This window comes from Liolophura sinensis, chromosome 9 (genome assembly GCF_032854445.1).
Source record: "Liolophura sinensis isolate JHLJ2023 chromosome 9, CUHK_Ljap_v2, whole genome shotgun sequence".
Taxonomy (NCBI): Eukaryota; Metazoa; Mollusca; class Polyplacophora; order Chitonida; family Chitonidae; genus Liolophura; species Liolophura sinensis.
In genome coordinates, this window is record NC_088303.1 from 2,595,045 (window position 1) to 2,621,573 (window position 26,529).

General features: G+C 39.5%; 1 protein-coding gene across 1 annotated transcript in view; it reads right to left on the reverse strand.

Moving 5' to 3' along the window:
• LOC135475944 (guanine nucleotide-binding protein G(s) subunit alpha) overlaps positions 1–26,266 on the reverse strand; it is a 69,438-nt gene extending 43,172 nt beyond the window's left edge. The window contains exons 1-4 of the mRNA XM_064755915.1: positions 25,641–26,266; positions 25,095–25,167; positions 24,093–24,147; positions 5,943–6,062 (exon numbers count right to left, since the gene is read on the reverse strand). Of these exons, the coding sequence (XP_064611985.1) occupies positions 5,943–6,062; positions 24,093–24,147; positions 25,095–25,167; positions 25,641–25,770 (378 nt within the window). The 5' untranslated portion in view covers positions 25,771–26,266. The remainder of the gene's footprint in view (positions 1–5,942; positions 6,063–24,092; positions 24,148–25,094; positions 25,168–25,640) is intronic.
• Between the last annotated feature and the right edge of the window lie 263 nt (positions 26,267–26,529).

A 26,529-nucleotide genomic window follows, 5' to 3' on the forward strand; every position in this document is an offset into this window, starting at 1 on the left:
TTGTTGTTTATCACTCCTACATGTAGAAGGATAATTTAAATTCCACATCAGACTCATTACTTATCAGCACAATACGAGGTCAAGAGGTAGGTATCTGCAATTATTAAGGCATTGGAAGGTGCAAAAGGTATACTAAAAACCTATCTCAGATTGGACATTTTTAGGATTCCTCGGAATGAATTCTTCTTTGGGCCTTGGTGGCCAGAAGTGGTTGAAAGCGCTTCCTTGGGTGGTCCGACATGAAGTTTACAGGTGATCACGTGAACATATATTCCACAAAACAGACCAATAAGCTGCCTCAGGTTGGTGGTTATTTCTGGTATTTCTGGCAGTCACGGCACAAGTGAACAAATCTGGTGTATGGGGATTTAGCAACAACCAAATAAACAAATATATCTTAAAGCCTATAGTAAGAGACATACATGAGAAACCCTGGTGTACTTTAAATAGAAGTGACTGTATGACTAATATCTGGCTGAAAACTAGTTTTTGTACTTTTCCAGAAAGCCTGAAGTACATGACCTTTTTTTTCAATGAAACTGCTGGTAGCATGTCAAAATGTAACCACACATAAACTGCATCCACGGCCACACATAATCCCAAAACATAGACACTATACTTCACCTTAAGTTTGGTGTATAAAATACACTTTCAGAGCATAAATAGGTCTTACAAAATTATACTTTTTTGATGCCAGTACTTAAGTTTTTCTGATAAGAAATAAATTAAACATCACAAACAAGTATTCAGTGGCCCTATAAGAGATCAAACATCACAAAAACCTATTCAGTGGCCCTATACATTACAAAAACCTATTCAGTGGCCCTATACATCACAAAAACCTATTCAGTGGCCCTATACCTCACAAAAACCTATTCAGTAGTACTATAAGAGTACAAGGGGCATCAATCCATCACAATCGAGCAAAATTTGTCCCTTGAAAAATGCTAAACTTTAGGTGAAATATAGTGTTGATAAACAACTAGTTTATATAAACTGATTACGATAATTCCACGACCCCATTTCGCATAAAGGGCAACTTTCAGTGCAAGTTATGCACATTTTTAATTTGATTTTGGAGACAAAACTACATTGGTTGGAGTGACCAGTTTCAGGGCTTTCCAAAAAGTATTATTTTATCAGTAAACACAGAACAATGCCTTCAGAATATGTCTGACTACACACCTTGCACACATGCTAAAAAGTTGAAGAATTATAATAGTTGTATACTGATGTTTCAAAATTTAATAGTTAACATATAAATTAAACAAAAACAACATGCACCATACCAGCATGTTCTTTTAACATTAACTTTTCATGGTTTGGATCTGATGTAAAAAAAACCTCCGGGCCAGGGTGATGTGAACAGGTTTCTGAACTTGTCGCGTGTTACTGATGGATTATTTACACATGCCGGTCACCTGAAATCTCTGGAAAAGTATAGGCTTTATTGGCTCTGCAAGTTTTGAAGCTATTGCTGACTTTCTCTTCCACTATAGAACATGTCGGGACTTGCAGATTTGTGTAAATGTCTATATTCACTGTAGAAGTAGCTCAGCTCCTGTGCTGCTTGAGTCATTTTATCAGCAGTGCTAACACTGGCAATACAAAGCCTGGAATATACACACGCACGTCCTACATAACATATTCTAACATTACAACTGACCCAGATATAGCAATGACCATTTTAAAAAGCTTTGCAGGGTTCCAATTTCAGGTCTTTGTTGTACAGATATATCAGCCACGCCTAACAAGTACCACTGTACCTTGGAGGAAGAAAAAACCTATCATGCCTGTTGTAGTGCTAATTTTCAATACTAATCGTTTTGACAGCTGCTGCACTGTGTATACAGACCATGTGTGACCACAAGTTTCTCCACATGGAATTACACAGGATGTGTTCAGTCCTTTTCCCGCTATCCACGTTGAGTTGACTGATTAAAATGAACTTCATAGTTCCTAGTAATTGTAAAATGGAAATGGATACAAATGTATTCATTTATCTGATTGGTGAATACGACTGTGGCCGGCATTATGATTGGAGGCAAACCCATGACCATCTGCACATACATTTGGACTATGAAAGTCTGGTTTTACACTTAATCTCTGCAGTGTTCTTCAATTGGAAAGTTTTTCCTTTGCAATAAATTCTGCAGTAAATTTTAAATGTAAAATTAAACTTACTTTGATCAAGTACAGAACAAGAATTATTTTATCAAAATTTACTTGCAGCAAAAAGGTAAATTTTGAACCTGAAATGTTGAAAAATGTGAGAATGTCAAAATACTAAATGTACCAACAGTCTGCAATAACTTAAGCCCAGATTCATGAAGTACATAGCAAGCTACAGCTTCCTTATGTACTTCATGAAACAAAATATGAAAAAAAAAAAGAAAAAAAAAAGACATGCAGTCAATCTTACAAAGAACTGGCTACATAATCAATTTCAGTAGCTTTGAAAGCTAGTTACAGGCTCTTATAGGCTTTACACTGTAGCATTTACTAGAGACAATTGAGGGCAATTTAATTAAACAAAGGTCAGTCTCCCCTGTTAAGCAAAGTGCTAGTGTGTGATGGCATGACCCTCATAAATAAAGCACGCAGAGGAAAAAATCCCAGATAAATTAAGGACATTCAGAAAGTATTTGGCCTGAGGGTTGTTAAGTATTTATATTTATACAAGTCTCACCTGATTAGAAAGGTGACCTTCTGCCTTGTTATACAGCGTGAATTTTTGTGAAACTGAAGGTAAAAGTGGCACTTGTAATCAGCGAGTGTTACTTCAGCACACTCTACCCCCCCCCCCCCCACCGCCATATGTAAATATACTGGGGCTTAACATAGACCATGTTGTTATTTATAGTGTAACATAACACATGTAATCATATTATAAAATGATTTATACGCCCACCGACAAGGTCATATGCACATGTATGCAGGTTTTATTGACAGTACATAAAACAAAACAATATAATGCATTGTGGCAAGTCATGAAAACCTTTCAAACTCGCATTACTATGGTGTATGCTGTACGTGTTGTGAGGAGGACAGATCCTTCTGGTCACAAAATGGACTTGCTCCATTTGCCCAAATTTGGAACAAACTCACTTATCCTTTTTTCCACAAGTTTTGTGATTTTTGAAGAATCTAACGAAATATTTTAGGAATTTTGTTTTAAATCCCTTTTCCAAAACTGTATGCAGAGTATTTTGCCTAAAGTTTAGCAAATGAAGCATTTCGCTTGATTCTGACAGATTCCCTCTCGTTAGTAACACTACAGAGTTAAAGATTAATTAATTTATCACTAAAATATTGTTTGCAGGCCCTTATTTGCTTCTGAAAGTCTAGTTTTAAAACCAAAGGTAGACGTAATACAGTAATGTTATGTACTTCATACAACAGCGGAATTTCAAGTGGGATTTACAAAGTTGCATAAGTATTAAGTGAAATTTCCAGATTTGTGGGGGTCACAAAATTTATAAAATGTGCCAACAACGCACAATTAACAAGTGTTGTTCACTCGGCTGTGAAACTGGTGTGATTCACACAGCGGGCTAAATACCCTATTTCTTCTAAATTTTCAGACGCACCGTCCGCTCATTTTAGCCAATATAAATGTAATTCTAGCAGGAATATTGAGTTTCTTTTTTTCTCACACAATCAGATCATCTAAAGAACAACACTCATATCTTTACTTGTCCAAAAGCTGGTAAAAAAGTGTAATATTTGACTTTAAACACGACTAATATTTGTTCCAAATTTTGGAAGGATTAGGGTAGGAGTGATTCACCAAAATCCATAATCTGGTTTATTTTGCATAGAACAATTAGTGCAACACCTGAGGTGTAGAAATCAGGAGGTGGGAATTCAGTACAATTAATAAATCTGATTCATACAGTTTTTAAAATATGCTAAATATGATTTACAGAGCTGTAGGATTAATGGGCACCTGTCAACCGTCGGGCAGTAGGACCGTGACGCCAGACGTTCGACCTTCAGGTCATTATGACGTCAAAAAAAAGACAGAACGATGTTACAGTAGAAACTGATATATTGTAACACTGTAGACATTGGACATTGTTTTGATGTAACAACAGATCAAGGTTCTGCTTCACACTAGCACCACCTTACGGGATTAAAAAATATGCCACCTTTCCATTAGACCAGGATTCAAAGCTTTAAATTATAAACGATATGTAATTTACAAACAGAGCACAACAATTAACATGTCAGATGCAGAGAGTTGCAAAAAACGTGTCATTTACAAATGCATGTTGAGTTTATAAATTCAAAGACTTCTGGACAAGTTATACAGAATACAGTTAGATTGTCAATTAAAATTTCTTAAAATATTATTCAAAATGTTTCTTTTCCAAAAGCATACTCCTCAAACACACACTAAAAATCAAATCTACCTGGTAAGTTCACATCTACATGTTCCATCTCTGATGATGTTCGATGTGAAAATAACACAGGACACTAACAATGGAGTCATAACATGTACATGTGAACATTGTTTTGCACAATGTGGAGACTGGAGCACTTTTTCGAAACAAGTCACTGACTACATCCTGTTAAGAGGTAACCTGAGCTGTGTACGGGACTGTTAAGTCAAACAACATCCCATACAAGTGATTCTTCACTCTTAACACACCAGGTAACAAAGGTTGTTTTGGTGTGGCTGGGAATGCACTGTACATCACTACCCCTGCTGTATGGAAGTGAGGTTAAGAGTGTACTTGTGTACTAAAGTTTGCTGGTCCACAGACTGGGCGAGCTCTACCTTGTACCCCAAACAACGTTTTTTTTTTAACTCGCTAATGGAATTACCAGTCCATGGTGTAGGTACATGAAGGTAGGGTCCTGCCAAGCCCTGTGTCAGCGTACATGTAGATCAGTGGTAAGAAAGGAAGTCAGAGCGATGAGAGATAGCTTCCATCTCAGAAGCACAAGAGCATTCCTGGCAGCATTTCTCATATGCAAATGGAAATTTTCACACATCAAGTGTAGCAAAGTCAAAGTAAAATGTACCATTTATAGAACATCTGAGCTATTCTAGAATCCTCTGCAACCATGTCCAAAAAAATGACATTTTCCTCCAAGAACAACATATTACATGGGTTGAAATACAAGAGTGTCCCAGACAGGTGACTTTTCAACCTAGCTGGGGAAAATGAAGTTACTGCTCACATGGGTACATATGCATTTTAACAAATTATGTCTGGAAATTTATAAAATATTTTTGTGCCAAACTTTAGCATAGCCAAACTCATCTCAGAACAAGATATTTAGCCTCCGAGACAGATATGTTCACAGATGTGAAAACTACAGACACTTTTAAAGAAATACAGGAAAATAATGATCTGTCACATGATACAGGTTAAAATTTCGACCCCTGTATATATGTACATATATGTGAATTCTGAAATTGGATGAAGAAATACATGTTTGCGTTTTGCATAACCTTGCATAATTAATGCTCCAAACAGCATGAAACGGGTCCGGACAAAACAGAATGTTGACACCTGTGGAGAACAATCAATAATGGTTGACCGCATAGGTGGTGAGGTCTGATCATATTCACTCTATATTACTTGTCTTTAAATGTCCAAATATCTGGATGTACATTTATATATATGTTTTACTTTTTTATGCTAAAATCCCATCAGAGCCTGACTGGCTCACTGCAGTGAACTCCGAGGGGAAATGGAGGGTGTGTGTATGTGTGTGTGTGAAAACTACGTGCTAACACTTAGGGAGCACAACAATCAACACCAACAACCAATCAGAGCTTGATAACCTGACACTCTCCAATAATCCAGCAGTGGTACAGTTAGTGTTATGATACAGAAGTCAGGTGGGCATGTGTTAGTGCTTGGGCGGGTGATGAAGGATGATAGAGGGAGGTGAGGTGAGGTGGGGTAGTTGACAAGGATACTTACTGGGGGGTAATCAAAGTCCGGCTGGCTGGCCACATCCTGTATGTAGTCTACTCTGAACTGGTGGTCAGGGTTTTCCAGTTGGATCGGGGGATTCAACGTGCTCATCGCACCCGTAATTGTCTGCAGCACAAAAACAACAACATTATAACAAAATAAAGTTTATCACATTTCCTCAATCAGCTAAAAATATGTGGTCAAATCAGTTTAATTATCGACCTGGACAGTAGAGCAAAGACCCTTCTTCCATAGCTGCTGACCATGTCACACAAGTGATCATTTAACACATACCAAGGTCTACATGTACATAATAGTACAACCTACAGCATACAACACGCAAACACATCACAAGCCTACAACCATATCTTTACCTATATTTATTTTTTAGAGTGGTATTTTATTTCTCACTACACCTCCAGATGATCGTGGGTTTCCTTACCGAAAATCCGGCACATTAGAAGCAGTTTCTTTGCATAACTCTGCTGCTCGATTTAAGATTTACATTCTACAACTAAGTATATGCCTATTTTTTATACCAGTACCCTCAAAAACCATAAATGAAACATATTCTTTAATAACATATATTTATTTATTTGACTAGTGTTTTACTCCATAATCAAGAATATTTCACTTATACGACGGCAGCCATCATTATGGTGGGAGGAAACCCACTTGTTTTTAATTATTTATTTGATTGGGGTTTTACACCGTACTCAGGAATATTTCACTTATGCGACAGCGGCCAGCATTATGATGGGAGGAAACCGGGCAGAGCCTGGGGGGAAACCCACAACCATCCGCAGCTTGCTGGGAGACCTTCTCACGTACTGCTGGATAGAAAGCCAGCATGAGCTGAACTCAAGGCGGCCGCATTGGCGAGAAGCTCCTGAGTCAACGCGCAGCACTGGTGTGCTAACCCCCTCCGCCATCTAGGCGCACCCTCTTGTTTTTAATAGCTCCAAATAAAAATAATGACCTCAACTTAGCACAGATCATCAAGAATACGACTTTGAAATCATCCAAATATTCATAATTTCATACACATAAATGACTCTGTTGGACTTCATCCATTTCTATACAATGTCTGCGAACGGAATACATTTCACTGGATAAATCATAGGAGGGGGAGGGCAGGGGGGGGCGGTAGGGCCAGTATACTTGTAGTGTACAACAGGTGATGTGTAGACAGTTGTTTGATAGACATACAAGTAAGATAATGAGCGTTATCTCTAACACCTGGAGAAGACTACACCTCTGCAGATAGGACACTCATCTGTCTTGCAGAGTTCATACACCGTAAAAATTTCAAAATTTAAAGGCTTTTTCTAGTCTTTACCAGACCCAAAATTCACATTTTCATATCATAGAACAAATATTTTATGTACAAGCTTGGCAAAATGATCTTATTAGCTCAACTATGTCACAAACACCACAGCCCACAGTATGTATGATCCAAGCTCTGGCTGGTTCTGTAGTATGTCTACAGATCGGCCCACAGTATGTATGATCCAAGCTCTGGCTGGTTCTGCAGTATGATCTAAGCTCTGGCTGGTTCTGTAGTATGTCTACAGATCGGCCCACAGTATGTATGACCTAATCTCTGACTGGTTCTGTAGTATGTCTACAGATCGGCCCACAGTATGTATGACCTGAGCTCTGGCTGGTTCTGTAGTATGTCTACAGATCGGCCCACAGTATGTATGACCTAATCTCTGACTGGTTCTGTAGAGTGTCTACAGATCGGCCCACAGTATGTATGACCTAATCTCTGACTGGTTCTGTAGTATGTCTACAGATCGGCCCACAGTATGTATGACCTAATCTCTGACTGGTTCTGTAGAGTGTCTACAGATCGGCCCACAGTATGTATGCCCTAATCTCTGACTGGTTCTGTAGTATGTCTACAGATCGGCCCACAGTATGTATGACCTAATCTCTGACTGGTTCTGTAGTATGTCTACAGATCGGCCCACAGTATGTATGACCTGAGCTCTGACTGGTTCTGTAGTATGTCTACAGATCGGCCCACAGTATGTATGCCCTAATCTCTGACTGGTTCTGTAGAGTGTCTACAGATCGGCCCACAGTATGTATGACCTAATCTCTGACTGGTTCTGTAGTATGTCTACAAATCGGCCCACAGTATGTATGACCTAATCTCTGACTGGTTCTGTAGAGTGTCTACAGATCGGCCCACAGTATGTATGACCTAATCTCTGACTGGTTCTGTAGTATGTCTACAGATCGGCCCACAGTATGTATGACCTAATCTCTGACTGGTTCTGTAGTATGTCTACAGATCGGCCCACAGTATGTATGACCTGAGCTCTGGCTGGTTCTGTAGTATGTCTACAGATCGGCCCACAGTATGTATGACCTGAGCTCTGGCTGGTTCTGTAGTATGTCTACAGATCGGCCCATAGTATGTATGACCTGAGCTCTGACTGGTTCTGTAGTATGTCTACAGATCGGCCCACAGTATGTATGACCTAATCTCTGACTGGTTCTGTAGAGTGTCTACAGATCGGCCCACAGTATGTATGACCTGAGCTCTGGCTGGTTCTGTAGTATGTCTACAGATCGGCCCACAGTATGTATGACCTGAGCTCTGACTGGTTCTGTAGTATGTCTACAGATTGGCCCACAGTATGTATGACCTGAGCTCTGGCTGGTTCTGTAGTATGTCTAGAGATCGGCCCACAGTATGTATGACCTGAGCTCTGACTGGTTCTGTAGTATGTCTACAGATCAGCACACAGTATGTATGACCTAAGCTCTGACTGGTTCTGTAGTATGTCTATGTATTAGCCCACAGTATGTATACCAAGCTCATTCTCAATGTCCAGGCTTTTCCAGGTCTACTCCCTGACTTTCCAGTCTTTTCGGAATCTGCGAAAGATACTTTCAGTGTCCAGACTTTTCAAGGTTTTCATTAAAATCCATGAAATGAATTAATGGTCTGAAAGAACTGTATCCTCTCCAAGTAAAAGGAAAACTTTTAGCTACCTGTGCATACAAGTGCTTGCATCATACATCTATGTATCAGTCCTCATACAGGTACTGGTGTGGTACAGAAACCTTTCACATCAATATGTAAAAACAACATCACATTGTTTGCTACCTTGCCTTCATTTGTAGTATTTGGGATCATTTATCGTGTATACAACATACATACAGTACTTATGTCAAACTTGACATAAACCTGAATAACAAATTTTTGTATCATAGGAGCCCCTGCTCAAGGCAGTGACACCAGACTGCACATGTACAAACAGCAAACCCAAATGCTCATGTGTTGTATCATAGGAACCCCTGCTCAAGGCAGTGACACCAGGGCTGCACATGTACAAACAGCAAACCCAAATGCTCATGTGTTGTATCATAGGAACCCATCCTCAAGGCAGTGACACCAGACTGCACATGTACAAACAGCAAACCCAAATGCTCATGTGTTGTATCATAGGAACCCATCCTCAAGGCAGTGACACCAGAGTGCACATGCACAAACAGCAAACCCAAATGCTCATGTGTTGTATCATAGGAACCCCTCCTCAAGGCAGTGACACCAGAGTGCACATGCACAAACAGCAAACCCAAATGCTCACATGTTGTATCATAGGAACCCCTCCTCAAGGCAGTGACACCAGAGTGCACATGCACAAACAGCAAACCCAAATGCTCATGTGTTGTATCATAGGAACCCCTCCTCAAGGCAGTGACACCAGATCGCACATGCACAGACAGCAAACCCAAATGCTCATGTGCTGTATCATAGGAACCCATCCTCAAGGCAGTGACACCAGGCTGCACATGTACAGACAGCAAACCCAAATGCTCATGTGTTGTATCATCGGAACCCCTGCTCAAGGCAGTGACACCAGATCGCACATGTACAAACAGCAAACCCAAATGCTCATGTGTTGTATCATAGGAACCCCTGCTCAAGGCAGTGACACCAGACTGCACATGCACAAACAGCAAACCCAAATGCTCATGTGTTGTATCATAGGAACCCATCCTCAAGGCAGTGACACCAGACTGCACATGTACAAACAGCAAACCCAAATGCTCATGTGTTGTATCATAGGAGCCCCTGCTCAAGGCAGTGACACCAGAGTGCACATGCACAAACAGCAAACCCAAATGCTCATGTGTTGTATCATAGGAACCCATCCTCAAGGCAGTGACACCAGGCTGCACATGTACAGACAGCAAACCCAAATGCTCATGTGTTTGTATCATAGGAGCCCCTGCTCAAGGCAGTGACACCAGAGTGCACATGTACAAACAGCAAACCCAAATGCTCATGTGTTGTATCATAGGAGCCCCTGCTCAAGACAGTGACACCAGACTGCACATGTACAAACAGCAAACCCAACTGCTCATGTGTTGTATCATAGGAGCCCCTGCTCAAGGCAGTGACACCAGATCGCACATGCACAGACAGCAAACCCAAATGCTCATGTGTTGTATCATAGGAACCCATCCTCAAGGCAGTGACACCAGATCGCACATGCACAAAACAGCAAACCCAAATGCTCATGTGTTGTATCATCGGAACCCCTGCTCAAGGCAGTGACACCAGATCGCACATGCACAGACAGCAAACCCAAATGCTCATGTGTTGTATCATAGGAACCCCTGCTCAAGGCAGTGACACCAGACTGCACATGTACAAACAGCAAACCCAAATGCTCATGTGTTGTATCATCGGAACCCCTGCTCAAGGCAGTGACACCAGATCGCACATGCACAGACAGCAAACCCAAATGCTCATGTGTTGTATCATAGGAACCCCTCCTCAAGGCAGTGACACCAGATCGCACATGCACAGACAGCAAACCCAAATGCTCATGTGTTGTATCATAGGAGCCCCTGCTCAAGGCAGTGACACCAGATCGCACATGTACAAACAGCCAACTCGAATGCTGATGTGCTGTATCATAGGAACCCTTGCTCAAGGCAGTGACACCAGAGTGGACATGCACAGACAGCAAACCCAAATGCTCATGTGTTGTATCATAGGAGCCCCTGCTCAAGGCAGTGACACCAGATCGCACATGCACAAACAGCAAACCCAAATGCTCATGTGTTGTATCATAGGAACCCATCCTCAAGGCAGTGACACCAGGCTGCACATGTACAAACAGCAAACCCAAATGCTCATGTGTTGTATCATAGGAGCCCCTGCTCAAGGCAGTGACACCAGAGTGCACATGCACAAACAGCAAACCCAAATGCTCATGTGTTGTATCATAGGAACCCATCCTCAAGGCAGTGACACCAGGCTGCACATGTACAGACAGCAAACCCAAATGCTCATGTGTTGTATCATAGGAGCCCCTGCTCAAGGCAGTGACACCAGAGTGGACATGTACAAATAGCAAACCCAAATGCTCATGTGTTGTATCACAGGAGCCCCTGCTCAAGGCAGTGACACCAGACTGCACATAAACAAACAGCAAACCCAAATGCTCATGTGTTGTATCATAGGAACCCCTGCTTAAGGCAGTGACACCAGATCGCACATGCACAAACAGCAAACCCAAATGCTCATGTGTTGTATCATAGGAACCCCTGCTCAAGGCAGTGACACCACGCTGCACATGCACAAACAGCAAACCCAAATGCTCATGTGTTGTATCACAGGAGCCCCTGCTCAAGGCAGTGACACCAGACTGCACATAAACAAACAGCAAACCCAAATGCTCATGTGTTGTATCATAGGAACCCCTGCTTAAGGCAGTGACACCAGATCGCACATGCACAAACAGCAAACCCAAATGCTCATGTGTTGTATCATAGGAACCCCTGCTCAAGGCAGTGACACCACGCTGCACATGCACAAACAGCAAACCCAAATGCTGATGTGTTGTATCATAGGAACCCCTGCTCAAGGCAGTGACACCAGACTGCACATGCACAAACAGCAAACTCAAATGCTGATGTGTTGTATCATAGGAACCCTTGCTCAAGGCAGTGACACCAGACTGCACATGCACAAACAGCAAACCCAAATGCTGATGTGCTGTATCATAGGAACCCCTGCTCAAGGCAGTGACACCAGACTGCACATGCACAAACAGCAAAGTCAAATGCTGATGTGCTGTATCATAGGAACCCCTGCAGTGACACCAGACTGCACATGCATAAACAGCAAAAAAGAACAAAACATATGCATGCTTTTATATAAAAATTCTTGTAAAAAAATACAAATGCATTTGATCTCATTACAACCCATTTATGGCACAGAAATAAATAGATTTCTGTCAATGTCAAAATGACGTCTGGAATGTCTGGATAGGTCAAGAAAATATGGTGGATGACATTCAGACTATCCCCCAAGAAGGAAACCATAAATTCCTATTAATTTGAAAAAAAAAAAAACCAAGAAATAGTTGAGAAAATGTTTGAGTGGAATTATACAAAAATGGGCATACCACAATTCATGTCTGTTTGACAGACAACTGTGTGTCATACTTCTGCAATGCACGGCATTAAACATGTGACTCATCTCGGCCAGGTTTTCAGTCACACGCACTGGGCAGGATTTATAAAGACCTTTACCTTGATCAATACTAATAGCTACACAGATAATATTTAGGCAGAGAGTATTTTTACATCATCTTGACAAGCTGTGAGCTCTCCAACCCTGTCAACATGTGTCAAGATCCAGAGGATAGAGCTATCAGTCCCCATTAATCTGAGCGAAGCTTCACACACTTTTGGATCCTCCCCTTTCTGCCAATCAAGCTTATCACAAATACTTGTTACCCAGGTCATCAGAGGTTATTCCTGTTCAAACAAATCAGTTTTACAGAAGGTGTCACCCCATGTACATTATTTATCAGTTTGCTATGTTAATATCTCAACAATCAACAGTATTTTGTAACATGTCTGTCAACAGTATTCTGTAGCACGTTTGTCAACAGTATAATGTAACACCTATGTCAACAGTATTATGCAACACTTGTTTGTCAGCATATTATGTAACACATGTAACACATCAACAGTATTCTGTAACCTATTCTTGTCAACAATATTATGTAACACACATTTCTCAACAGTATTCTGTACCATGTTTCTCAACAGTAACCTGTACCACGTTCGTCAACAGTATTCTGTACCACAAATTTGTCAACAGTATCATGTAACACCTTTTTAAACAGTATTATGCATAACTTGTTTGTCATAAATATTATGTAACATGTTTGTCAACAGTATTCTCTGGCTCACGTTTCTCAACAGTATTCTATAACATGTTTGTCAACAGTATTATGTAACACATGTTTGTCAACACTATTGACAATGTTGTCAACAGAACTTATTTATTGTCTTAACATTGTTACCAATTATATGTACACTGATAAAACTGTTCTAAGAAAAATGTCAATTTTGCGTGTTATCAACATATTTCTATCTATAATAACAACCACGTACACAGGACCTCAAGTCTGTGTCAAAGTCCAAAGCAGTCAACATTTCTGTTGTGGGTGTCAATAGCATTTCTGTTATGACAACCATCTGAACAATCTATGATAGTCATGTCAACAGCATTTCTCTCCTTGATGTCACCAGTACTCAAGATGAATAACAGTTTTCTCATGGAAGACAAGAGCATTTCTATCCTGAATATCAACAGTAATTCACTCATGGATTTCAACAACATTTCTGTCAAGGATATCAACAGCATTTCTATCAAGGATGTCAACAGCGTTTCTGTCCTGAATATCAATAGTAATTCACTCATGGATATCAACAACATTTCTGTCAAGGATATAAACAGCATTTCTGTCAAGGATGTCAACAGCATTTCTGTCCTGAATATCAATAGTAATTCACTCATGGATATCAACAACATTTCTGTCAAGGATATCAACAGCATTTCTGTCAAGGATATCAACAGCATTTTCTGTCCTGAATATCAATAATAATTCACTCAAGGATTTCAACAGCATTTCTGTGAAGGATATCAACAGCATTTCTGTCCTGGATGTCAACAGCATTTCTGTCAAGGATATCAACAGCATTCCTGTCAAGGATATCAATAGACAATTTCTGTCCTGGATGTCACCAGAAAAATATATAAAACAACAAAAAATTATTATTGGATATCAACAGCACTTCTGTGCTGAATATCAAGGGCATTCTATGATGGATGTCACAAAGTAACAGGCATACAAACAGTATTTTTATAATATTAGCATCAGCATCATTTTCAATGTAATGTGGCAGATATCAACACCACTTTCACTTTAATGTGGCAGGTATCAACACCACTTTCACTTTAATGTGGCAGGTATCAACACCAATTTCATTGTAATGTGACAGGTATCAGCACTATTTTCATTGTAATGTGACAGGTATCAACACCATTTCCATCACAGTGTGACAGGTATCAACACCATTTTCACTGTAATGTGACGGGGATCAACACTATTTTTGTTGTAATGTGGCAGATATAAAGACCATTTTCATTGTTATGTGACAGGTATTAACACCATTTTGATTTTAATAGGACAGATATCGACACCATTTCCATCACACTGTGGACAGGTATTAACACCCACCATTTCCATCACACTGTAACAACACCATTTTCACTGTAATGGGACAGGTATCAACACTGTTTTCATTGCACTGTGACAGGTACATGTATCAACACCATTTTCATCACACTGTGACACGTATAAGCACCATTTTCATCGCACTGTGACACATATAAGCACCATTTTCATCGCACTGTGACAGGTATATGCACCATTTTCACCGCACTGTGGCCGGTATAAGCACCATTTTCACTGCAGTGTGACAGGTATAAGCACCATTTTCACTGTAGTGTGACAAGTATCAACACCATTTTCACCGCACTGTGGCCGGTATAAGCACCATTTTCATCGCACTGTGACAGGTATAGGCACCATTTTCACCGCACTGTGGCCGGTATATGCACCATTTTCACCGCACTGTGGCCGGTATAAGCATCATTTTCACTGCAGTGTGACAGGTATATGCACCATTTTCACCGCACTGTGGCCGGTATAAGCATCATTTTTCACTGCAGTGTGACAGGTATATGCACCATTTTCACTGCAGTGTGACAAGTATCAACACCATTTTCATCACACTGTGGCCGGTATAAGCATCATTTTCATCACAGTACAACGGGTATCAATACCATTTTCATCACAGTACATCGGGTATCAATACCATTTTCATCACAGTACAACGGGTATCAATACCATTTTAATCACAGTACATCGGGTATCAATACCATTTTCATCACAGTACAACGGGTATCAATACCATTTTCATCACAGTACAACGAGTATCAACACCATTTTCATCACAGTACAACGCGTATCAATACCATTTTCATCATGGGTACAATATCTACATCATTTTCCACATGGGTATCAACAGTAGTTTCTTCACAGGTCACATGAAGTTGACATACACCAAGTTTGTACAAAATAAAGTAACAAACCTGTCAGTGAAGATTTCTGTGTTAAATTATATGTCCTTCTTTATTCATAGAGCTATCACCTTGCAAAGGCTCTAATGTGGCTTCTTTTTTAACTTCCTTGTCAATGTGTACTGATCAGCATTATAATGCTGATTTCTCTGGGACTTGATCATGCTATATCAAATGAATGTAGAAAAAAATAATATCTGACGTAGTCAAACTGGTATGTCCAAACACGTCACATATTAGTAACCAGTATCTTTAGACATACTCTCACATATGACCAAACCTACATTTATAACAAAGAAAACCCTGGTGAAAAAAAAAAAACAAACACTGTCTAATATGTAGGTTTAAAACCTGTCCACAAGAATTTACCTTACATGCTTCATACCCTCCACCCTCTAGCGCAAAAAATTTTCTTGGTTCGTCAAAAAAACAAACACATAATCCTAACTTTAAACTAAAATGAATTCCGTTACACTAATGCCAGATTTCTAACTGAATTAAAATTGCACCAAGGCCAGATTTCTAACTGAATTCCATTACACTAAAGCCAGATTTCTAACTGAATTCCATTACACTAAGGCCAGATTTCTATCTGAATTCCATTACACTAAGGCCAGATTTCTAACTGAATTCCATTACACTAAGGCCAGATTTCTATCTGAATTCCATTACACTAAAGCCAGATTTCTAACTGAATTCCATTACACTAAGGCCAGATTTCTAATTGAATTCCATTACACTAAGGCCAGATTTCTAACTGAATTTCATTACACTAAGGCCAGATTGCTAACAGATACTCTCATTTTAATAACAAAAAGTAAACAGTGACTGCCTCTATAAATCTGGCAGAAAATGACAAGGCTGTTTCTTGCGCATGTGTTGTGGGCTTCTTTTGTCACATGTTGTCTTTGCCACTGACTAAAAAAGACAGTTATGAACAATTGTAATTTCTTTCAGTTTTACAGTGAAACAACAAAATCAGAAAACTTCTACAAACAAATCTAATTTCAGGGTTTGGAACTGGCTGAAGTATGTTTAACAATGCTATAACTCTTGCCCCACAGCATACTACAGCTTTTTAACTTGGGCACTCATTTCATAGGCTAATTTGGGATACGGTATTCTCTGATATTAAGAAACCTGAACCCAGTAACTTGAATATCAAATATGTCAAACTTACTACTCCTAAATCTTTGTACAGTCAGTATTCCAGGTCACAGGGATTTCTTTTAAACATTTTGGTTACTTTATTAGGCAATATTCTCAATAACATATCAGTCTTTTAAAATGTCTTTTATATTTGGCCCTGTATTGTTGAGCTACCAATTTCCAAACAGAACAAATCCTACTCTCAAATTCTGATCCCACCTTTGGCCATTTCTCTTTTGGACAGCACTGTAGAGTCTTTGATATCCATGTATAAAGCAGGTGTTTGACAATAAACTTCTACTAATCTATCCAGGGCTCTTCACTTTCTTGCCTGTACATTAAACATGTTGACCCAATCACGAGTGTAGAAAATACTGTGACAGATGGCGTAACAGCATAAGATCAGCAGATGAGCACATATAAATAAATATAACCTCTTCTCAAAGACCATGGAGGACAAAGGCTTTCAAGGAAGGACTAACATTCAGAATTGAAGAAAATTCATGCCCTTTAACACATGCATATTAATATTATCATTTTCCCTATCTCTCCCATATTACATGTGATTTCTTCACAATTGGTTTCCTCAAACTGATAAAGACACACGAGACATCATACCATTGGCTAACCTAGAAGCACAAACATACCTGTTCATTCTAACAGTGCCAAGAGTGTGAAATTTTACTAGCGCATTGCGTAAGGATAAAGCCTTATCGTACCTCACAACCACACCTCACACTTTCTATCACACTCTGTTTGCGGGTCACCATTAATTATTTCACCCGCCAACACCCATCTAGTCTTTCTGTTCTGTTGGGATGAATCACCTGTTTATTATGCAAAAACAAATGAGGATACCCTGTAACTGACCTTATAGGGTTATGGGAAAGTCTGTCTAATGTGTAAGTGATCCTATTAGGTAACCCACCAAATACCATTCATATACAGCTTCTTGTCGTCAACAACCACCACATTAACATTAGGCAGCATTCATCAAGATCAGGTAAAAAGATTGCCTCCTATTTACAAAGGCTTTGTCCTGACTGCCAAAAAGACAAGGTAATTTGTGTAAGTGTATTAATTATTGTCTTCATCTGGTGTGGAATAGCTAATGAGAAATAAACAACACGGGGCGGTGGCCAGAAAAGCTTAATGAATTTCAACTACCCGTGAATGTGCCATTTGGCCCACACAAATAACCCTATAGTGAGGCCAACTTCAGACTTAATCCCCACTATACTTCTCTGCGCCCACAGGCTAAACTATTTAACCAGAGCCAACAGAACACTGTGATATTAACTGCACAGTTGGCAGCCCTCACATCAAAAGGTTAACACGCACACTGATTACATTATGTTTCCATATTAGACCAGGTAAAGTGTCTCATGGTTCAGGTAGTCCCTGTTCAGCACTGTTCACAAAGGGTGACAAGGGCCTCTGACTTAATACAAATTCGGGTCTTGATCTCCTCTTAAATCATAGGCCAGTTTTAATATGTATACACAGATGTATACATGTGCATATATGAAATAGCTAGCAAATAATGCAGGAATAACTCTAACCCCTTATTCCCATTCTTTATCCTGAACTCTGCCTGTTCCAACTTGTAACTGGATCTCAGAGACCAGGTTAACGGCATTACAAGCACTTCTACAACAGGTACATATGTACAACAAAGTGTCAATCAACAGTCAACATGTTCATGTATGCCTCCTCGGAAACAACTTAAAGCCACCCACTACATGTACTTGGAGGCATCTTAGGAAACACTTCAAAGCCCCCCCCCCCCCCCCCACTTCCCATGCATGTATGCCTCTTACGAAACACCCCAAAGCCACCCCCTACATGTACGCCTCTTAGGAAACACCTCAAAGCCACCCACATGTACATGGAAGCATCTTAGGAAACACCTTAAAGCCACCCCTACATGTACGCCTCTTAGGAAACAACTCAAAGCCACCCACTACCCACACATGTATGGCTCTTAGGAAACAACTCAAAGCCACCCGCTATGTGTACATGTATGCCTCTTAGAAAACACCCTAAAGCCACCCACTACACATACATGTACGCCTCTTAGGAAACACCTCAAAGCCACCCACTACACATACATGTATGCCTCTTAGAAAACACCCTAAAGCCACCCACTACACATACATGTACGCCTCTTAGGAAACATCCCAAAGCCACCCACTACACATACATGTATGCCTCCTAGGAAACAACTCAAAGCCACCCACTATGTGTATAAGTACATCTCTTAGGAAACACCCCAAAGTCACCCACTACACATACATGTATGCCTCTTACAGGAGCATACATATGTTTGCTGATACTGACTTACAGGAGCATACATGTGTTTGCTGATACAGACTTACAGGAGCATACATGTTTGCTGATACTGACTTACAGGAGCATACATGTTTGCTGATACTGACTTACAGGAGCATACATGTGTTTGCTGATACTGACTTACAGGAGCATACGTTTGCTGATACTGACTTACAGGAGCATACACATGTTTGCTGATACTGACTTACAGGAGCATACATGTTTGCTGATACTGACTTACAGGAGCATACATGTGTTTGCTGATACAGACTTACAGGAGCATACGTTTGATGATACTGACTTACAGGAGCATACACGTATTTGCTGATACGGACTATTTGTTTGGATATATATGACTGCTCTTACTGAAATATTAAAAATAAACTTGGATTCTTACTTAATTATTCATATGCTATTTAAGCTGTACATACACATAACTCATGCTCATGATTATCTGTTACGGATACATGTACGATTAAGCCAGAAGTAATTCATTGTTTTGTCTCACAGATGTACATGTACAACAAAAAGATAGATACATATATATAGGACAATTCTTAGGAAGCGCAGCCAAGTATCGCTCCTGAAGCTATCATCCGCAATCTGAGAATTTCGTGTCTGATCAATTTTGAAACAGATTAAGAGGCCCTCCACACCTAGCAATCTGTTCACGATTGGTGTAAACTGGATTCTGACCAAGCCTGTAAGATCTCACGGCAAACGTGAGATCAATGTAGTCATAACCAAAGAAAGACAAAAGTTAGTTCCATGTGGCGCCCCTGGAGAGATGACGAAACCTAATCTAAAGAGTAATGGTGGGACACTGATATTTGCAATCGTACCCCATTGACTGCTGCTTCAGTTACCAAAACTAATAAAAGCTGTCTGTGAAAAACATACAACATGTTTTCCTTTTATATTTCAGGTTGAAAAGAAAATGGTATCGGTAGACCAAATAGAGACAAACATGTAGGATACCATAAATTTCGAGTCAATTTAGAGGTAGGCCTACATACGAAGGCGCTTCAGCCAGTATACATAGAAATAATCTTCTTCCTGAAAGGACAGAAACATAAAATAATCTCTGCACAAAAACCTAAACATGGATTTCAGAACAGTGTATACATCTTTCCCTTTTCAGGAGTTCTACAACATATGGTTCCGCTACCGCGAGAGAGCGCTTAACATAGGGAGGTTATGCCCAAATAACAGAGATAATTTTTCTTGATAGCCTTGTCTTTCATTATATAATGTTTCCAGAGATTCATCAGTATTTTATTTCGCTTTGTGTATGGGAAGTTGTGCAATAGCAAGATATACTTGCATGTTACAGCGGAAGTCTGTGGGTGGGAACAGCTGGGTAATCGTGACAGAGTTTAGGAAGTCACTTTGAACCCTGCATGATATGGCTTAGTTTTTTAAAATTAATATAATATAAAGTATGACAGGTAATGTTTAATTTATTTATGGCAAACTGCTCTTTCAGATTTGCCTCTACTGGTGTGAGAGTAAGTTCATATCAGTAACTTATGACACCTTCTGATAATCAGATCATATACGCTTGATTTCTAGATGTTAATCCCCTCTATGAGCACTTGTCACGGACACTGTATATATATATTACTTCATGTCAGTAAATACTTTCCAAGAAGATAATTACAACTCTGATCCTGAATATTGGATGTTTTCTTTCGATGAAAGCAAATGTCCTTCCGTAAAATATGGCAACAATGACATGGCTGTCCATCAGGGAGAATTCCACAAACTTAGTCAGAATAAGACCACGAGAATTGTTTCATTTTATTACAGCGAATATACGACGTAGCAATCCCAGTTTCAACTAACACAAAACCAATAATATTTTTCGTTATTACTGATGGACATAATCCGCCTGGCATACACCCTTTAGCCCACATACATGTAGCTGACATTTTTTTGAAAATCCCAAGCTAATATTAACATATGCACGGGTGTCTCCTTTACCTGAATTACGCTGGCTGTCACAAAAGTCCCACTGATTCTTTATTTTCATATTCAACAGAACACTATACTTCTTCACAAAATTTTTTAAATACTCATAATTTATATTTTAGTCATTGTTGCAACTACAACATTTATATACAAGTAAATGTTGTAATAACAAGATAAATATTACAGATATGGTCAGTTAGGAACTGGAAATTCGCTATATGGTAATACACGACTCATCACAGAGAACACAGCATAAAGTCCCGGAGACTCCAAGTTAAACCAATACATTTTGCCTCATTACTGATTCACAAATCAGCATGACTGGAGGCAAACAGCATACAAAACAATTATGACTGGGAATTTGCCATTTCATTATCATCCTCCATATTCTTGGCCAACTGTAAGATCTCGGAATATACAGCAAAGCATATATAAAAATATCTGATTGGTATTTACAATAACAATGTGTAATTGTTTTATTGTACATAAATTGCGAAAAAGTCCGGTCCACTGTAATTGGCGGTACCACAATTTTTGGCGGTGTGCTTCTCGGCCTTCTATTTGTCATGAATTTTATCGTTGGAATCTATGCCTTGAAACAGACCTTACCAAACAGAATAAAGTATATGCATTACAATAAATTAGGAGATCTACACATGAAATGTGATTGTCTGTTACTGCCGACCCAACCGACCCAGAGTGAAGCTGCACTGTAGGCTGTATGAAAGTTGTGGCTGCAATCGAGAATCAATTGTTCACGATCTTGAAGCTTCGCCTTTCAAACGCTCGCGATTTTCGGCTACGCTCCCTGAATACTGAGCCATCATTAAAGAAACAATGTGTTTGTTTGTGGTAAACCGACAGAACCTCCACAAAAGGGTCCTAATCTCAAGGGTTTTTTTTGCATTTTTGATGAAATTTCTTGTCTCCGTTTTTTCTCAATGGTAATTTCTTTAACATGCCTATCTCTTTTAATAAAAAAATTAATGAAAAAAAATCCCTGCTGACAGACCCTATTTCTTCTGCTAGGACTGGGTTACTTCCCAACATAAACTTTGTTAATGATGTCCCTGTGCAGACAGCAACCCAGTATGATACATGACTACATGTATGTATACCTGGTACATTCTGTACATACACGTTTACAAGTGGCAAAAGAATCAGCTCCAAATTAATACTATTTTTCACTCACTTGCTTAAAATACATTTATATATGAAATTTACATGAACATTTCTTACACATACGAGTATTATAAATGAAAAAGAAAATCTGAACTAAATACATGTATACATGTACATTTACCCATGTACCCACCTACACAATAATTTGATATTGTTCAATATTTTCTGTGCTACTTCACAAAATGAAAAAATCAGGATAAAAAAGGGCAGGACATTGTTTTATAATAGTGAAGCAACTTGTTTAACCTGCGCACCTAGCAAATAGTTAGTCAAATGAACATTTCCACAAATTTAACAAAATGGTAGTGGCTAAACTTGAACTCTCAACCCTTCTGAAATCAAACAAGAAATTTTCTTTGAAATGTTTTTTATCACATTGCCATAATTGGTCTAAGCAGACAAGGGACAATTGCTCTCATGAAGAAATTGACCTCACAGCCTTAATATATGTAGACTCCAAATTTCAATGCATGAGCAATCAATTATTTATCTTTTAGCACAATAATGCAGTTATATTTTATTAGCCAGCATTGCAGATAGTGTATTACTAAACTTCGTAATCAGTGTTCATGAGTGGTTACATGTATGCAAGATTAAAAGAAAAAAAAAAAAATATTTTATTGCCCATTTTGGCATGTGCCATGGACTTGAAGGGAGTTTAGTATAAGCCGTTACCCAATTTGTTTGTTATCTTGAATGTAAAATTCGAGCGCAACAAAATATTGTAGCAGGAAATCACCATGTACACATATGTGAACAATGCTTTCCAAACAGATCACACTTAGTAACTTTCTTGCAGACGAAGTCTCACATTCTAATTTCTTTATCAATTTTACAAGAAACTTTTGGAGTACATGTAATTCAGGCTAATCATTTTAGTACTGAAACACGGAGCAAATTTGCTTAATGTCATTTAACCCTTTGCCCAAACCCTCGGAGCTGGTTTACTAACTTTATGCTGTGGATTATTGAAAATTAACACATAAACCTGATCTAAACCCCATAATTATCTCTGTACTAGTTTGATCAGGATTCTACCAATGCTGGACAGTGTATTCAAATTATACCTTACTACTGTGTTGTATGTTTTACTCAAGACCAATGAATCTGAACGTATGAATGGCTGATTGTAAGTTTGTGTTACCCGCATAGCAAGGGAATTTGGGAGTGCCTTTTCTTGTGAATTAATAAATAATCTAACAGTAGCTTACAATTGTAATAAACACAATAAAACATACATCTGTTTCTGTATTCTGTAGGGGGAGGGGATGGGAGGGCATATTACAGGGGTGTGTAGGTACAGGGTTTAAATCTAAATAACATACAGGTTTGGTATGTTAGACTTACAGTAATCCGTTACAGTGCTAAACAATAACATTTAAAGTACATTTAATTATCATTATGAACCAAATTTTCTCCTTCATATTGTGTGAAATGCTTCAGATGTCACATGCTGAGTGTTTAGACAAACAGAGCAGCGACAAGAACACACTGGTCTTCACCATGAGAGTGGATAACAACATTTTAGGCTGTCATAAATACTATACACATTGTACATGTGTGTGCCAACACAGTCACAAGTACAATGTGTGTAACATATCCCAAAAGGCAACATAACAGGCATGGGATATCACACGTACTGCAACATTACTGTTACACCATAAAGTACATGTTGGTGTATGAAGCACCTTTCTACCCCACAACTATAATCCTCTCATATCCCCCACTGCTAAATACCTGTTACTGTGTTATCCAGTGAGGCTCACAAGGGTGGGGGGAAGGGGTGACCCAGCAAAATACACATACATGTTTTAGAGAACAGGCATGTATGCATGATGTCTGCATATAGAGTTAGATAGAAAGTTACTTTGCTTCTCAAATACTGTGCATAAAACGTGTGCAATATAACTTGGCTTATTACGCATTGTACCTGTCAAATGGCAATAAAATGTTCTGTTAAACAGACTACATGTAACCATTGACACATATGTATATATACACATACACAAACATGACATTTGTTCAACCTACATACAAATACTCACCAGAATTGCATCTCTAATATTCTTTTTGATATCATCTATTTTCTGTCTTTTTTCACTGCAAAGAGAGAAAAAGATAATTATTCAACAGTTTCAAGATCTAATTTTACTTAAGTTGCATACATACATGGAGATCAACACGTTAGTAAAGCACGGAGGGCATTTCAGAGGTCTTGGGAGTTCAGGCACATTTAGGCAAGGTGGGGGCTCTCACAAACTACTGTGGCTAGAAGACATGATGTTCTGTTAGATGCCAACGGCATCATTCAGTTGACAGAATAATGTATATTCAATCTAGCAACTACTGCAAAATCACTCGCTTTACCTAGGTTAGTTCGCAATAGCCCCCACCACTTGTCTCCCATATCTGCATGGGACCTGGACCTGCCGACTACCCTTATTCACCATGGTCAAGCCAACTACAGAAATCAACATGTCGTACATGTATCTGCAGTAGTTTGGAGATCAAAACCTATGCATTTGCAGTGGTCAAGCCCAAAAGAAGGTGACCATGCGGGCTTTCGCAGTGGTCAAACCAGATACAAAGATGCCCATGTAGGTATTAGCAATAGTCAAGGCAGCTACTGCGATCAATATGTAGATCTTCACAGTGGTAAAATCAACCACTGACATCATCACGTAAGTATTTCCACTGACCACACCAACTAATTTAGGCAATCTAGACATCATAACTTTGACATTGCCAAACTTTTAATTACCAGAAATGATACACTTTCAACAGGTCAGCAGCATTTTGGAATCCTAATAATATAGATACAGACCACAAATATTCAGATTACACTTTCTGGCTTCTTATGCTCAATAATATGGTGTGTGTAACTTTTCATGTGCATTAATTCATTTGCAGAGCACACAGTCGGTTCATGGGATAGCAGATAGTCTACTACAGACAAGACCTGGTGTGCTTTGGTTCTAACATTCTACACATACAATTACCATACACAGTGCAGCCCTAAAGAGGAAGTTAGTGGAGAGTTAACTCACTCAGGACCGAAGCCATTGACGTGTAATATTCTCATCTGTTTAACAATCGTCGACTTGCCCGACTCTCCGGCCCCTAAAACAAGAAATTACACATAAATATGCATGCATAAAACAACACATGTATTAGATAAACTATAACAAACTAATTACAGTAAAATAATGCCCCACATGAAACGATGCAAAATATTTCCTGATCCTGACTCAAAGTAACCATATTAAGATGACAGTTATTCCCTGGTATGGACATAAATCGCTGACATCAGTACAGATCCTAATGGGTTATGATCGCTTGTCCGCCTTGAAGATATGTTGTTAACAATTTCTCGCAGTATAACCTCTGATGACATCAGGTTGACATGTGCGATCACACGCAATGTACATATATACAAACATGTATGTATACATATATATAGGCCCAGTGATATACATCGACACACAATATAGATATCATGTAGATACAGGCACACATGTAATGAATGACCAGTGCAGTGACCAAAGATTATTATAATTAATGTACATGCTATGTACAGCAGAGTCATTACTAACCCAATAGTAACAACCTATGAGTTGCTCTGTACAATTGTTTGTCTTTTTGCAACTGTTTTTCGATCTTCTTATTTGCCTCTTTTTTCGCCTTATCATCTTCGTCCTCACGGCTCGTTCCCCAACACCCCATGGCACCGTCCGGCCGCTCTGTTGAGTCTCCACAAGGCTACCTACTGATCAAACCCTGGTGGCTGCGAGCTTCACACCACCGCCACACCACAAGTCACAACGTTGTACGAGAACACATTCACACCAGCCAAGCCTGTTTCTACCTTTAGGATAGACCTCGGCCTTGACGAAAACAGGCCGACATAACCTAAGTGTATAGGCCAACAAGGTATCTCCAACCCGAACGGCGTTTCTTCCTTAACCACGGCCTATATGTTCACACACACACACGCAAGCCGGTGTTACACTCCCGTATAATCCTCTACCCTCGACATGTACACCGACACCCTGCGAGCGGCACCAGAATTTCAACAATATATCCCCCACACTCGTTAAAATCCTGTCAGATTCAAACTGTAAATCCTTGGTCTTCGAAGGACCGGGGGTTCTTCCGCCGGCATCATAACATCGAGCCCGTGGGAGGCATATAATAGACTAACCCCACATTCAACATGACAGGCCAGACTTTGGGAGGGTTGAAAAGCTGCGAGCATCATGGGAAATGATAATTAGCATATCCGTGTGCACTCGGCCTGCACTCGGCAATTTCCGACCAACTCTGCAAAGTCTGGATGACAACGCACTCATCGCGAGCACACTTCGTGCAGTTCTATGGAAGCGTTATGTGTGTGTTTAATCGACAGAGAAGAAAAAAAATGCTACAAAGATTGTTTTGCAGTATGATGTTGCTGGAGTGGCTAAATACATTACATGTATAAAG